General features: G+C 38.7%; 1 protein-coding gene across 3 annotated transcripts in view; it reads right to left on the bottom strand.

Moving 5' to 3' along the window:
• The window catches only part of DNAAF9 (dynein axonemal assembly factor 9), a 128,398-nt gene that overhangs the window by 92,105 nt on the left and 21,900 nt on the right, over positions 1-14,393 (bottom strand). For all 3 annotated transcript variants that reach the window (XM_084886863.1, XM_084886862.1, XM_084886864.1), the window contains 5 exons: positions 12,879-12,998; positions 9,336-9,460; positions 8,517-8,613; positions 7,528-7,634; positions 2,474-2,551 (listed from right to left, as the gene is read on the bottom strand). In XM_084886863.1, coding sequence (XP_084742989.1) covers positions 2,474-2,551; positions 7,528-7,634; positions 8,517-8,613; positions 9,336-9,460; positions 12,879-12,998 — 527 coding nt within the window. The remainder of the gene's footprint in view (positions 1-2,473; positions 2,552-7,527; positions 7,635-8,516; positions 8,614-9,335; positions 9,461-12,878; positions 12,999-14,393) is intronic.

Below are 14,393 nucleotides of genomic sequence, written 5' to 3'. Positions count from 1 at the left end.
GAACCGCAAGTTTTCTGGACTATCACTTCCTGCTTTACAACTGGCTACCAGTTTGGGGGGTTGCTAAGGAGTTCTCTTGGATCTTTCTATGTAAGGAGATCCTTCTGTCTTGCTGCCTTACCCTCAGTCTTAAGAGGGTAGCTTCTTACACACTGTAAGTACCTGGAATGCCTTCAAAGGGTTGCTCTCAGTTCTTCTGCTCCAATCCAGGTGATAGTTGAGTGTCAAGTACCTTATGGGGGATGGTTCTCAACTTCCTTGCCTGGCCCCCCAGTCTGTGGTGACTACCTGAGCACTATGGGATACAGCTGATGGCTTTTAACAGCTCTTTTAAAGGTCAGCTGATTTCTACTTATCCCTGTCTATGATGGATTCCTCTTCCTTCTGCTGTTCTACCAGAAATCAGAACAGCATCCTATGAAGGGCCCTACATTTTCTGAAACAGAGTTCCTTCAGCTTTCTTTGAATCTCCAGCTTGCTAATGGTTTTATTTTTAAACTATTATTTTGTTGCTTATTCAGGCTTTTTTGGTTGTTAGGGTGATAGCAATTTCTTTTGACTATATCACCTAAGAATATCAGCCTCATGGAAAATCAGTAAAATCGGAAAAGCCCATAGTGATTACCACTGTTGCCTCTTCAGTCGTATGTCACTGTTGCAATTGAAGATGTTGCAATTAAAGATGTCCTACTAAGTGTTCCTTCTTCACTGACGCTAAAGATGCTTGCAGTGTTCTCAAAACTACAATGCTATGTCTCACCTCCATGTGTGACCTAAAGCTTCCTCACACTGAGGGTACTGCATACAGGGGGAGCACAGGTTTCAGACACTTTTAGAAACTCCTAAATTACTTACCTCTCTTCTCTATATGTGGTTACACTTTATCATTCTTATTACATTATTAATGTTGTAAGTTTTTGCATTTTTCACCATAATTAGGATAGCCATAGGTGGTTGATAATGATGATGACTATGTTTCTCCCCCCCCCCCAAAAAAAAACCAAATAGTTCAGTTTTATTTTTTTTTTATAGGCCTATTTGATTAGAAATGTTTAAACGGAATGAATGTTCAATTTTATCAAATGCCTTTTATCACCTATGGGGTCATAAATGGCTCCAAGAAGAAAAATTAGTACTATAATTACATTAATAGATTTCCTGATATTAAATATTGAACCCTTAATAAACCCTACTTCATTAAAGAACATGCTTTTATTTTTATTTTTAAATATGTATTTATTGATTTCAGAGAGGAAGGGAAAAGGGAGAGAGATAGATAATTATGAAAGAGAATCATTGATCTGCATGTCCCCTACTGGGGATCGAGTCCACAACCCAGGCATGTGCCCTGACTAGGAACCGAACGTTGATCTCCTCATTCATAGGTCGAAGCTCAACCACTGAGCCATGCCAACTGGGCAAAGAACATGCTTTTAACATGATAATGGGTTCTGTTTGATAACATTTCACTTAATACAGGCATTGATATTTGTGAGACTGGTGTGTTGTTTTCATTTGGAGGGGCTTTGATATTTTAGCTAATTTCATTTGAAGGCTATAAGCCACATGTGTCAAACACAAGGCCCGCGGGCCAAATCCAGCCCGCCAGGCCTTGCAATGTGGCCCGCACCGCGCTGTCATCACTGCACTCCGCTGTCAGTTTATGACATTGTCAGTTTATGACTGTTCAGTAAACCATTCGGCCCGCGATTTAGGCTGGATTTTAGATTTTGGCCCCTTCTCTGATTGAGTTCGACACCCCTACTATAAGCTTTCTTTTTCCATGCATATCTATCCTTGATCACTGAGAGATACTACTGAGCTGCTTAACCAAAGTATCTATTCCTTAATTTTCTTTGTTGCTCCCCAATGTGAATTGCTCTTTCTACCCTGAATTTTTCCTTCAAAGTTCAGATGAAAAATTAATGTCCGACTCTCTAATCCAGGAGTTGGTAAATAATGGCCTATGGACAGGCCACATAATTTTATAAATAAAGTTTCCTGGTAACAGACTCACCCATTAGTTTAAGCATTATCTGCAGCTGCTCTCAGGGTACACAGAAAACCTAAAACATAATTTCTAGTCTTTTATAGAAAAAGCTTGCTGACTTGTGCTTTAATCTTTTATCCCTTTAAGCCATCCCCCATCTTTTTTATCTTTTCATGCCAGAGAGAGTAGAAAAAGTCACCCTAACAATTGTTTTCCTAAAGTCCATCCCAATAGAAAGAATGCCTTTAAATGAAAACCTAAATGCTGGACCTGGCCGCGGCCTTGGACTCACCTAAGGTTAGGTTTCCTCAGTGTAGAATGGTAGGATCACTTTTCCAGGTCCCCTTCTACCCTCAAGGAGTTCAAGAAGCTGCTCAATTCTTTGACTAAACTAAACTAAAATATATTCTGCATTTCTTCCAGTTAAAGACAATTAGTAAATAAGAGTAATATTTGTGAGTAAAATATAGTTTGGCTCCTTACTTCTGAAAGCAAACTCTCCAGAGACATAGGATCCATTTTGCTGTAGACATTCCATAGATTCAAACTCACATCCTGCAACTGCAACACAAGGGCAAAAATTTAAAATAACAGTCAATATCATTAAGGCAATCCAAAATATTTTCTGACATTCAGAAATGACTATCTTTGTGAAAACCCAAGTGATTAGAGTAATGTTATTTTTATCAGTCACATTAGAACCTATATATACTGATAAATGATGTCCTATTCAAGGAAACTATCTTTCCAGAAACTTTTGTACATTTTAAAAACATATATCTATTTTATTGCTTTCAGAGAGGAAGGGAGAGGGAGAGACAGAATCATTGATTGGCTGCCTTCCACACATCCACTACTGGGGATCGAGCCTTTAGTACATTTTTAAAATATCTTAAATGATGGGCATACATTTATATACATACAAATGCATATACATATACATACATACATATATGTGTATATCCTTTTTTTGCTCTTGTTTAAAATAAAATTTTAATGACAATAATAATGTCCATAGTTTTAAAAAATCAGATAGTACTCCCATACTGCAACCTTTCACAAAACTCACTCCTCAGAGGCAACCACTTAAGTCTTTCAACATTTCCTTCTGGTAGTTGCCTCCACATTTTATTATGATATACCTATATCTCGATTTTTTCTTTCCTTATTTTTATTATTTATTCATTTATTTTTAAAAAATTATCTTTATTGTTGGAAGTATTACAGATGTCTCCTTTTTGCCTGCACCACCCTCCCACCCCGGACTTCACCACACTATTGTCTGTGTCTATGGGTTATGCATATATGCATATAAGTGTTTTGGTTCTCTTCCCACACACGCATATATTCTTATTTTCTTGATCTACCAATTTAGAAAATAAATATTGACTTATGGCAAAGATATAGCTTTTCCTCAATGATCCTCGTTCCCATACATTTTCTCTACACATACACAGAAACTCACACAACTTAACATTATCTATTGTAATATCATAATATGATTTTTGGTTATACCAGTGATTATTGTTTATAATATTAATATCATATATTATTTATTGCAGGCCAGGTACACACTATACTATGACTTGCTTTTTAAAAAAAATATATTTTTTTACCGATTTCAGAGAGGAAAGAAGAGAGAGAGGGAGAGATAAACATCAATGAGAGAGAATCATTGATTGGCTGCCTCCTGCACGCCCCCTATTGGGGATCAAGCCCACAGCCCGGGCCAGTGCCCTGAATGGGAATGGAACCCTGACTTCAAGCACTGAGTCATGCCGCCTGGGCAATACTTGTTGTTGTTGGTTTTTTTAAAAATTTTTTCTCTTCTAATATCATTGCTCTCTTTCTGGAATTTGCACTTGTTGGATATCAGACTTCATGGATCAGTTCTCTATGACTTAACTTTTTCTCATATTTTCTATCTCCTTGATTATATTAGTTTACATTTTGTAGAGATTTCCCTAACTTTATCTTACAAATCCTCTATGATTTTATCAATTAAAATTTTCCGGAGTTATTTTCCTTACATTTCTTTATCACATCAAAACACTTGTTCTTTTTTTTTTTTTTTTATATATTTTATTGATTTTTTTAAGAGAGAAAGAGAGAGGGATAGAGTTAGAAACATCGATGAGAGAAAATCATCGATCAGCTGCCTCTTGCACACCACCACCCCCCCACTGGGGATGTGCCCGCAACCAAGGTACATGCCCTTGACCGGAATCGAACCCGGGATCTTTCAGTCTGCAGGCTGACGCTCTACCCACTGAGCCAAACCAGTTTTGGCTAAAACACTTGTTCTTTTGGTTGCCAAAAATTTTTAAATTTCTCTGGAAATCCTAAGGAGAGTTTATGCCTTCAGTTTCCTGTATATCTTAAATTATTGTGGAGTCTTATTCAGTTGGTCCTTTTTAAAGAAAATCGTTTTTGTTTTGTTTTTTAAATCCCTTTTAGGTATTTAATACAGCGTCTCGTGATCTTTGGTGGCCTGCTTGCATTTTTAAATGGAAGGGCTGACTGGAAGCTTTATGCTCTCAACAGCTTGTCAACTATCACGAAGTTTTTTGGGGTAGAGCAGACAGGCAGGAGGCTGTTATTCCAGGATCCCTTCCCACTTATACTACTCTAAATGTCAAGATGTGGAGAGCTTTATTCTTAGGCAAGAAATGCTACACTAGCCAATAAGTTCTCTCTCTCTTTTTTTTTTTTTGGTCTTGTTTTTCAATTTCTTTAGAGAAACCCACCCCCTCACCCTGTTCCTTGTTTTTCCTCGGGTGGAGGTGGCAGTTGGTAAATGCCTCATTGCCTGTCACTTGGGAGACATGGCAGGGTTTGGGGAAAGAGGCACAAGCTATCATATAACGACTTTCAATTAATCCCTTGATTTTCAATACTACCAGTTTCCATCCTTTATCCCCCATTTTATCTTCTCATTTATTATTGACTTAATCTATTTGGCCTCTTCTCTGTATTCTGGAACAGCTTTTTAAGTGTGTCAAATGATTAGGTTTTTGTGGGGATTTGATTTCTTTTCTTTTAAATTCAAATTTAAATTCTATTAATAAATTTTGAGACTTATAATCTTTCCTTGGATGTCTTCCATCTCCCTTAATTTGCTTGCTCTATCTACCATATCTCATTTCTTTTTACAAACTCCATTCTTAAAAAACACACAAGAGGTTTTTTTTTCTCCAATTTTTATTTTCGGGAGAAATCTTTTTTTTAAAAAAAAAAAACATGCTGGACTGCATCTAATATGCTATGGTCTCTTTCTTATATTTGTTGAATTTTTTCATAAATCTTATTCTACTTTTCAATGCAAAAGATCTCATGTATTGAAAGCTGAATAAATGCTCACTATATGGTTACCCTCCTTATTCAGAAGTTTGCTCTTAGAATCCTCTCCTTGGGAGCTAGTTGATGTAAATTTATATTATCAGGTCACAGTTCCAGCAGCTGGAGAATAAGAAGAAAGAGGTTGGAGGCAGGGAAATCCCTATCAGAGGAACTTCCATGTACTGCTTCCCAGGAAGATTTCTCTATATCCATAACTGAGTTTGGCCCAACCTAAATACCAAGTGAATGCTATGTAGAACTGGGCTTCCTTTCTCATGCTGACATCAGGGACAAAACATCCTCTGAATTAACAACTTTCTTCTGGATATGGCCATGCAATAAAACAGAAGTTAAAAAAATTAAGTTATATATATCTGTAGTTCTCTTAGCCTTTGATATGTGAATCAGAGTGTATAATGCAGAGCCAATCAGTAGGCTAAACTGCTCCATATCTGAAAGGACTGGGAAGGACAGGGTAAGGAGAACTCTGAGTGGGGGTTGCAGTGGGGAATGAGATGAAGACACAGGAAAGTATTTTAGAGAATGAAAGTTAGCAGCTACAGAGAAGAGCAGGATTTGAGAAAGGGATCTTGAGATACTTTTCTACTTCCTCTGCCCTTCCTGTGTCCCACCTCCCCTGCTCTTACTATATGACATATGTTGTTTCCTCCTAACTACACATCCCTCCCCCTAAGAGCCCTGCCCTACACTAAAGGTCTACACTGCTCTGTAAAGGTTTTTTGGGAGGGGATTTTACTCCTTTGGGTTGTGACTTCACGGTGTGATACACCTTAAGGCAGGAGCCAGAGGGCTGCCTCATTTGGGTTGCATGAATCATGCAGCTTCCTAGTGCAATGCTTTCCAATGCTGATCTAGCAGCAGCCAAGGCTTTGAAGCCAAACTCCCTGGACTGGACCCCAGCCCTGCTGCTCTGTGACTTTGGGAAGTTCATTTAACCTCTCTGTAAAATACAGATGGTAACAGTACCTATTTCAGAGGGTTACTGTAAGAATTAAAGTCAATTCATATAAAGTGGTTAGGATAGTGCCTGATATATAGGAGGCACTCTATAAATGCCCAGTTTCTATAATTAATTAACAATAAATATTATCATTATTGTTAAAAATATGGACTTTATCTTCTATGGCATTGTTTTCATTCTAGCCCCTACTCTTCTAAATTAGAGAGCATTACTTCCTATTAGGGCAGGTCCAACACAGCCTGCTGATGCTCTGTGAGCGGTAGTCCATGTAGGAATACTGTGGTTTTAGAGCAGGAAAAGTGGAGTCAAGTGGTATGTTTTTTTTTCAGCACTTCCCTACAGCCCACGCTTATCCACATTACAGAGTCTGCCAGGCAAATCTCCATTTATTTCCTAGGGACCCTGCTACTTCTCAGAAGGAGCGTAAGAATTAGCGCTGGGCCTTATTCCAAAGGCCCCACTTACTCTCTCTCTGATAGTATGCCTCCCTCTCCTGGTTTCCTGTGTTGGGAGCAGGTCATCTCAATGGGGGGTCCTTGGGAGGCAAGCAGATCCTGTGGTGACGCTTACTAATGTACCCAGCCATCCTCCCTAACATGCACTCTGGATGATCTCCTCTCCGACTCACTCATTAACCCACTTACCAAATATTTATTGGTCATCTCCTAGATACAGAGAATACAAAAATAAAAGTTACTGTTCTTACCAGAATAGCAAACCCTTTTATTTCTCTAGTACACGGTACTTATACAAAATTCTGCACTGTCCCTTTCCTTGCTCTTAAATAGTTCTCAAATTATATGAATATTTGAGAAACAAATAAAAACAAAAAGACTCTGCTTTTGTTCTTAAGAAGCTTCCAGTCCAGAGTCCAGGGGCAGAAGGTTGGGTTGTGAAAGGAGGTATATGACAAATGTATAATAACACAAAATGATAAGTACTGTAAGAGGAGTCAGCTTAGAAATCTACAGGAGTAGACTGGAGAACAGTAAACTCAGAATGGAGAGAAAGGAGGACAGAGAACTTCAAAAAGAAAGAACACAAGAGTTCAGTTTGGGAACTAGCTTTACACAGAAACTATTTTCCATTTCAAGTCTTTTAACTTGCTTTGTGTCTCTGGGAGGTGACTGACAGCTTTTCAGAGTATTATAATGATGCACACCCATAAAAACCAGGGCCTTTCATAAAAACCAGGCATACTACTTTTTATACATACCTCATATTTCATGGTAAAAAATCCATCCCCTCCAATGCCCTCAAGTGCAAAGGCCTGCACAATTGGCCATTTCTCCACTACAAACATATCAAATATCTGCAAGTGACCTAGAGGAATCAAATACAACAACACGTATCAAATACCATCCTGGATATAACAGTCTAAACCTGATCTAATGTGGTTAGACAGGCATCATTTCTCGCAAGTTCACCACAGCCTCATCTAGCAAAATAAAATTGAAACAGATCAAATGGTTAAGTATTAACACTAGAAATATGAAGTTAAAGCCTTTACTTTAACCATAAACAAGTTATATAAATTCAGATTTATCTATATTATATTTTCACATTCTGGTTTCCTAAGCAAGCAAACAAGCAAATAAATAAATAAATAGTGGCCTATTACATCTGACTTGCATCAGTAAGTGGATATAATTATTAACAGACCCAAACTTGGCTTCTCTCCCTTAAAAAACATATCCAAATAACTTCCTCAAGGGAAAATTCCCAAATCAAAAATTTTCCTTTCTTATAACAGTATCTTCAATGTGCAAGCTTTTTTTTTTTTGTAAAATAAGACATACTAGTAAGCACTATTAAACTTGTGGATTTTTTCCTATATTTTTTACCCATCATTTTTGATCCTCACTGTCAGCATATTTTTAATAGTCACCCGATTACTGTTTCTTATTACCAAGAGGCCCATATCGACACTCTATGTACAATAGGGTACACACTAGATGGCAACTGTGTAAATGCCTATCAGTTTTTCTGTCTGACTGTAGGTGGCCTGCTTTGTTGCTGCAGAAACTTCGGTTATGAATACAAGCTTACATAGTTCCCAAATTCCTTTCTGCTTCAGTCTCTGACTTTAGTGACAATAGATCAATGGGCTTCCCAGCTGAATGCCTCCAATGAAAGGAGAAGTAGGGACATGTGCTTCACATACCATCCAAGCAAGGTTAAAACGGCTCACTGTCAGACACTCACCTTGGGAGCTATAAGGAATGCCAATTCTACTACAGTCTCGAACCATGTCCACAAAGCTGGCAATTTTAAATTCTTCTGCAGCTTCCTCATCTTCATACTAAGGAGGGAAATTGAAAGGAAAACAGGCTCTTGTAAGACATCATGCAAACTCCCATATTTTCTCTGCATTTTATCAGAGTCGCCTCAAGTAACACTTATAGAAGATTGTCCCCAAGAGGGTGTTTCCAAAGCCACATTTTATGTTTGCTGTTCAAAAACACTGCCATTCCCTTACCCCACACCAATGCCCTCAAGTGCAAACCAACTCAAAATGGACCAGAGATTTAAATGGAAGAGCTAAAACTTGTCCTCAAAAATTCCCCAAATACTTAGGGGAAGGATTTTTGATGTATATTAGGTCACAATTTCCACGAAATCCTAAATCTCAAATCCCAATCTTATTTCCAGCCTAACCCTTGAAATGGGCCCAAAGGAAAACAGAAACTTATACCAAGAAATCTAAACACATAAATATCAAAAAGCTTGTCTAATTCTCCTGGAGCAGTATGTAGGCAATAGCCCCCTGAGAGAATGTGTGCAGGCTGGTAATGAAGCAGGGTAGGAAGGCAGCTTCATAAGCCTATACTAAGTCCCAATTTGGAGTTCCTTCTGTCTCCTTCAGGCATACAATTTATTCATAAGGTAGCTGAATAATGAAATATAAGAAGTTCCACATTCTGCAATTTGACTTTTATAGGGACTCCTGTTCCAGATCTACACTTTCTTAAAAGAATATTCTTAAGAGTATCTCTAAGTGCCTATTCTATCTTTTCTCCTTACCTCATTTTCAGTCATGCAGTGCAAATGCAGATTTCTCCAATGTGCCACACAGGGTAAGAGATAGCGATAGTTTACAGGATTACAGTACAGATGGACACTATCTGATTTAATTAATATAATTACATCTGTAAGAGAAACAAAATTAATAAAACACAAGATTGTTAAAGGCATTTTCTTTAGACAATTTCTTCCCACATAGTTAGTAAAACAATTAAAATGATAACAAAACTCTAAACTGAAAAATTTTTAATCTGGCAGTGCACTACAAAATGACTGAAGAATAGTCAAGTGTGGTTAGCAAGGAATTCCTTGCCCCCATGTGATGATCATACAACTGTGGCTCTCTAGAGGTGGCAATGCAGGGACAGGATAAGGAAAAAGAACATCCTTCAGGGTGTTTTGCAAAAGTGCTGTATAGTCAAATCTCTGGTACCAAACTCAGCTGTGTACTTCTCTGCAGAGATAAAATTCCAAATGGACACTCCACAGCCTAAAGCAAGTGAGGCAGGAAAATAGTAGCGAATATGTCCAGTGGCTAGTTTTCCTACAGACGTCAGTGTCTAAGGCTCTTGGCTGCTGGCTCACTGTGCTCAAGGGACATTGTTAGCTTTGGGAGGGGTTATTGTGTACAGGGGTGAACTCTATACACAGGAAAGGCTGAAAGGAAGGAAGGAAGTAGAGGCAGGTGCACAGGACTTCTAGAAATAGATCAGTAGCTCACAGATTTAAGGAATAACCACCCAGGGGTGGGTCAAATAAATAAAGCAACCCAGGAATGCAAATAAACTTAAAAAAGTAAAAGAGCCATGAAATGGGGTAGGACTATTAAAGCAGTTTGAATACTGAGAAAGAAAGCAGTCATAACTTCCAGAAGAAAATCAGATGCTCCATCCCATGGCTCCTCAGAGAGCAGACCATTAACAAGATGACATAGGGAAGCTGGTGTAGGTGGCTGAGGCAGAAGGTTTAGGGCAATGCCAACACAGTAATACAGTGTGACAGACCATAATCCACAAAAACATGAGCCCAGTGAATACTGACCACAGCTGACCACACTGCTAGGTGCCTCTTGAAATAAAGTTCCATGCTGGTGGCCTTTTAGAGTTTTGTTTTTTGTTGTTTTTAAAAAAATATATATTTTATTGATTTTTTTACAGAGAGGAAGGGAGAGGAATAGGGAGCTAGAAACATCGACCAGCTGCCTCTTGCACACCCCCTACTGGGGATGTGACCACAACCAATGTACATGCCCTCGACCGAAATCGAACCTGGGACTTTCAGTCCGCAGACCGACACTCTATCTACTGAGCCAAACCGGTTTCGGCCATGCTGGTGGCCTTTTAAACCACTCTGAGCTGCACACATGGTCGGATGTTCTAGGAAACACAGTATGGAGCAGCTTCTTCACTGCTGACTGTTGGGTAAGCCCTGGAGTCCAAAGGTGGCAATGGGTGGGGAAGGGCCCCCTCTCATCTGCCCGTTTTCCTTACACAGGCCCTCTAAAAGCACCCTGCCCTAAATCACATGTACATCGCCTGCTGAGGAGGGAAGAGTCTGATGTCCCTGAGAGAACCCAAGGCTTTCTGCGTAGAATATACTCTGATACAGCAAAGAATTAAAAAGAAATATCACAATAGCTACTAAATCTAATTACACACTCTTAGAATTTCTCAGGATTGATGTCATCACTGTGAACAACATTTAATAGAGTACATAGCCAGGTAAGAGAATTGGGTAAAGATGTAAACTATTTTAAAAGTTTCTTTTTAAAATATGTCCATATTGGCCTCTTTTCCTCTCATATAATAATTAGAGACTGAAATGTAGAAGCATAAATCTGGTGATCTCATCTTTCTAACTACTTGAACTTAAAAGATAAATTTATTAATTTTGAAGAAAACGCTCATTTCATAAGCACCCATCGTACCAGGTGACATGATAGACAAAGGGGAAAAAAAGTGCACATCTTTGAGGGTTTGAACCATTTCCTTAATTTCAGTACTACAATGTCCTTAGCAATCTTGGTTGCAGTGAAATGTGTGGCTGATATGAGCATCTGTCTTTTTATAACTCTTTAAATGAGCTGCCAAGATGAAGTCTTTCCAAACCAGTAGATGCTGTACAGTATAAGGAAACTTAAAAAAAAAAAATCTGAAACTATATTTGAATTGAAAAGAATTTAATGGAAGAAATAGTTTCAGCTTCTGTCTGCACTTCCAAAAAAAGAACAAAACCTTTAATCATTCCACAGGGATAGATACTACTAAAGAATTAGATAATCCTATTCTGTATTTAGTTACTACAGAAGATTTTCACATATAGACCAGGGTTTCCCAACTTCAGCACTATTGACAGTTTGGACCAGATCATTCTTTGTTGTGGGGGGCTGCTCTATGCCTTGTAGGATGTTTAGAAGCGTCACTGGCCTCTACCCACTCTGTCTAGTTGTGACAATCAAAAATGTCTTCAGCCCTAACCGGTTTGGTTCAGTGGATAGAGTTGGCCTGAGGACTGAAGGGTCCCAGGTTCGATTTTGGTCAAGGGCATGTACCTTGGTTGTGGGCACATCCTCAGTAGGGGTGTGCAGAAGGCAGCTGATTGATATTTCTACCTCATCGGTGTTTCTAACTCTCTCTTCTTCTCCCTTCCTCTCTGTAAAAAAATCAATAAAATGTATTTTTTTTAAATGTCTTCAAATATTGGCAAATGTCTCCAGGAGGATAAAACTAACCCAGTTGAGAACCACTGTACCAAATCCTCACAGTAATATTATATCAACATCAGATGTTTGTTTTCATGCGTCCCCCAGCTGCTTCACAAGAGCTTTCTGTCTCTTGTCCAATGTGATTTGTCTGTTCCTGTGTCTCCTGACCCGTCTGGCAGACAAGTCATGATGCTAAGTATGTGATATCAGTGATAGCTGCTGGGCTTCAGCCCACAGCAGCATCAACACAGGGTGAGTGTCTCAGAGCTGAGGAAAAGGGAATATAAGCAGAAAGCCTTCATTGTAGTCATGGGCATCGTCATGAATTCAAGTCACACAGGAAACAATTCCCAAAGACAGAGCAGGACAAAGAGCCCTTGTTTCTAAGCTGAAGATGCACATGAAATCTTCCTTGTAGGAGTATCCTGCAGGCTCATCTTTGACTCACAGCTGAAATGCTTTACAGAACAATGCACATAATCTGAACCTCCCACATGTAGAAGCAATAGGCTATTCAGAGGAAAACTGGTATCTTATCAAGATATAAAGTCAAACACTGATGCTTACTTTTTCTCTACATCAGAATTACCCAGTAAACATAATCTTGAAAACTACTTGTTGCTAGTCTCTTATCATCCAGCAGACGACCTAAAGAGCATATTCCTTAATATATCAGTACAGAAGCAATGTTTTTTTATGAATAAAAAGGTAAAAATTTATTGGGGCTTCATGCTATTTTAAATTTGATCATATGTTTCCATAAAAAGACCATGAAAAAGGATCCAAAGAAAAATAATTGCTATAACTCTTTCACACAGAGTTTACCAATATATACTTACCATCTAGAACTTCTTCAGAAAACCCTGTTTTCTCAAAATCACTGGCATTCTGATTGTACAAACCAAACAGAAGATAATTTGCCAGCTCTCTGCAGCCTTCATTGTACCTGCTATCGATTCCTGCAAGGCAAAGAAAACTCTGATCAGAGTCTGGAAGCAAATGAGCCCTAACAATTTGCCTCTGTTTAGAAAAACCCTGATGAGTAAGTAAAAGGCAATAACCTAGACCAGTTTGTACCAGAAACCAAACTAAACACCTCTCTGTGAAAGAAGCAGGCCTCAGAATCAAGTACCCTTATTTGGATTCAAGAGACTGTCAAACAGCACAGATTATTGAAACTGTTAATTGCCAAAAAGCAATTCTTGAGAATAGAAAAAAAAATCAGAAAATATAATTTAAGTCCTGTCATACTGGTTAAAAATTTTGAAATATTTTCAGTTGGAATAGGAATAGCTTTCAGGAAAATATTACTTCTCAAAAAAACCTTTACCAAAACATGTGGGATCAACTAAAGGAGAATTAAGGTGGTTTGAAACAAACTCAAAGAAGTAAAGAGGACAAGTGACTGGAACCACACATACCTAAAATTTCACAAATATTTATTAGGCCTAAGACACTGTGCTGGATACTAGAGTGTGTGCTGGGCCTACAAATGGCCCTCATGAAGTTTATAGTCCATTGGGTTGGGTCAGAGATAAATAAAAAGTAAATGCAATAACAACTGCCTTCACCACTGCCTTTCAATGCCATAGACACATATACTACCTGGCTCCTGGGTAGTATGGCCCAGAGCTAAGGGATGTATTAAGGGCAGGAGTCAGCTGTCTGTGTGAGACTAAAAACAAGGAGTTGGGGCAGAAGGAGCTCCAAGAATTAAAATATGACTGGAGCCTGGAAAAAAGAACTGCCAATGGTCATACAGACCAGTGAAAAAATAACCATCATTCAGAGCAGAGAGACCTCGGGACTGCCTATGTCAGAGGACTTCTAACATGGGAGGACTCCTTTCTCAGCTGCGATAAAAGCAGCACAGTGCTGTTCTTTCCCATCCAACAGTTCAGTGAAGGGAGGGGTGAAAAAGAATCAGAAGCAGGAATAGCCTGGCTTACATAACGCAAAAAATTGAAAGGGTTACGAAGTTAAAAATAACCAGTGGATAGGATAGGCCTAGTCGTAGCATGTCCCCTTGTAAGGGTTCCAGTTACATAAATTGCCAACATTAAAAGACTGACCATGTAAAACTAAAGCAAAAGAAACTATATGTAAGCACTGTGCTCTAATTGATAAAGTTCTTTCTCATAGGGTATTATGGGCTAACAAATCTGATACTACCACACAGGTATACTGGAATTAAATGGATGGTAAATGGTAGGTACCATGTTTATCACTGGTGGAATGGAAGTTTATTGATAAGATAGAAGAGGAGGCCATAGCTGGTTTAACTCCGTAGATAGAGCATCAGCCTGCAGACATAAAGGTCCTGGGTTTGTTTCTGGTCAAGGGCACACTGGCAA

This window comes from Pipistrellus hanaki (genome assembly GCF_964339955.1).
Source record: "Pipistrellus hanaki genome assembly, chromosome: 6".
Lineage (NCBI taxonomy): Eukaryota > Metazoa > Chordata > Mammalia > Chiroptera > Vespertilionidae > Pipistrellus > Pipistrellus hanaki.
The sequence above is the reverse complement of the archived record's forward strand: the minus strand, read 5'-3'. Positions and strand labels throughout refer to the sequence as shown.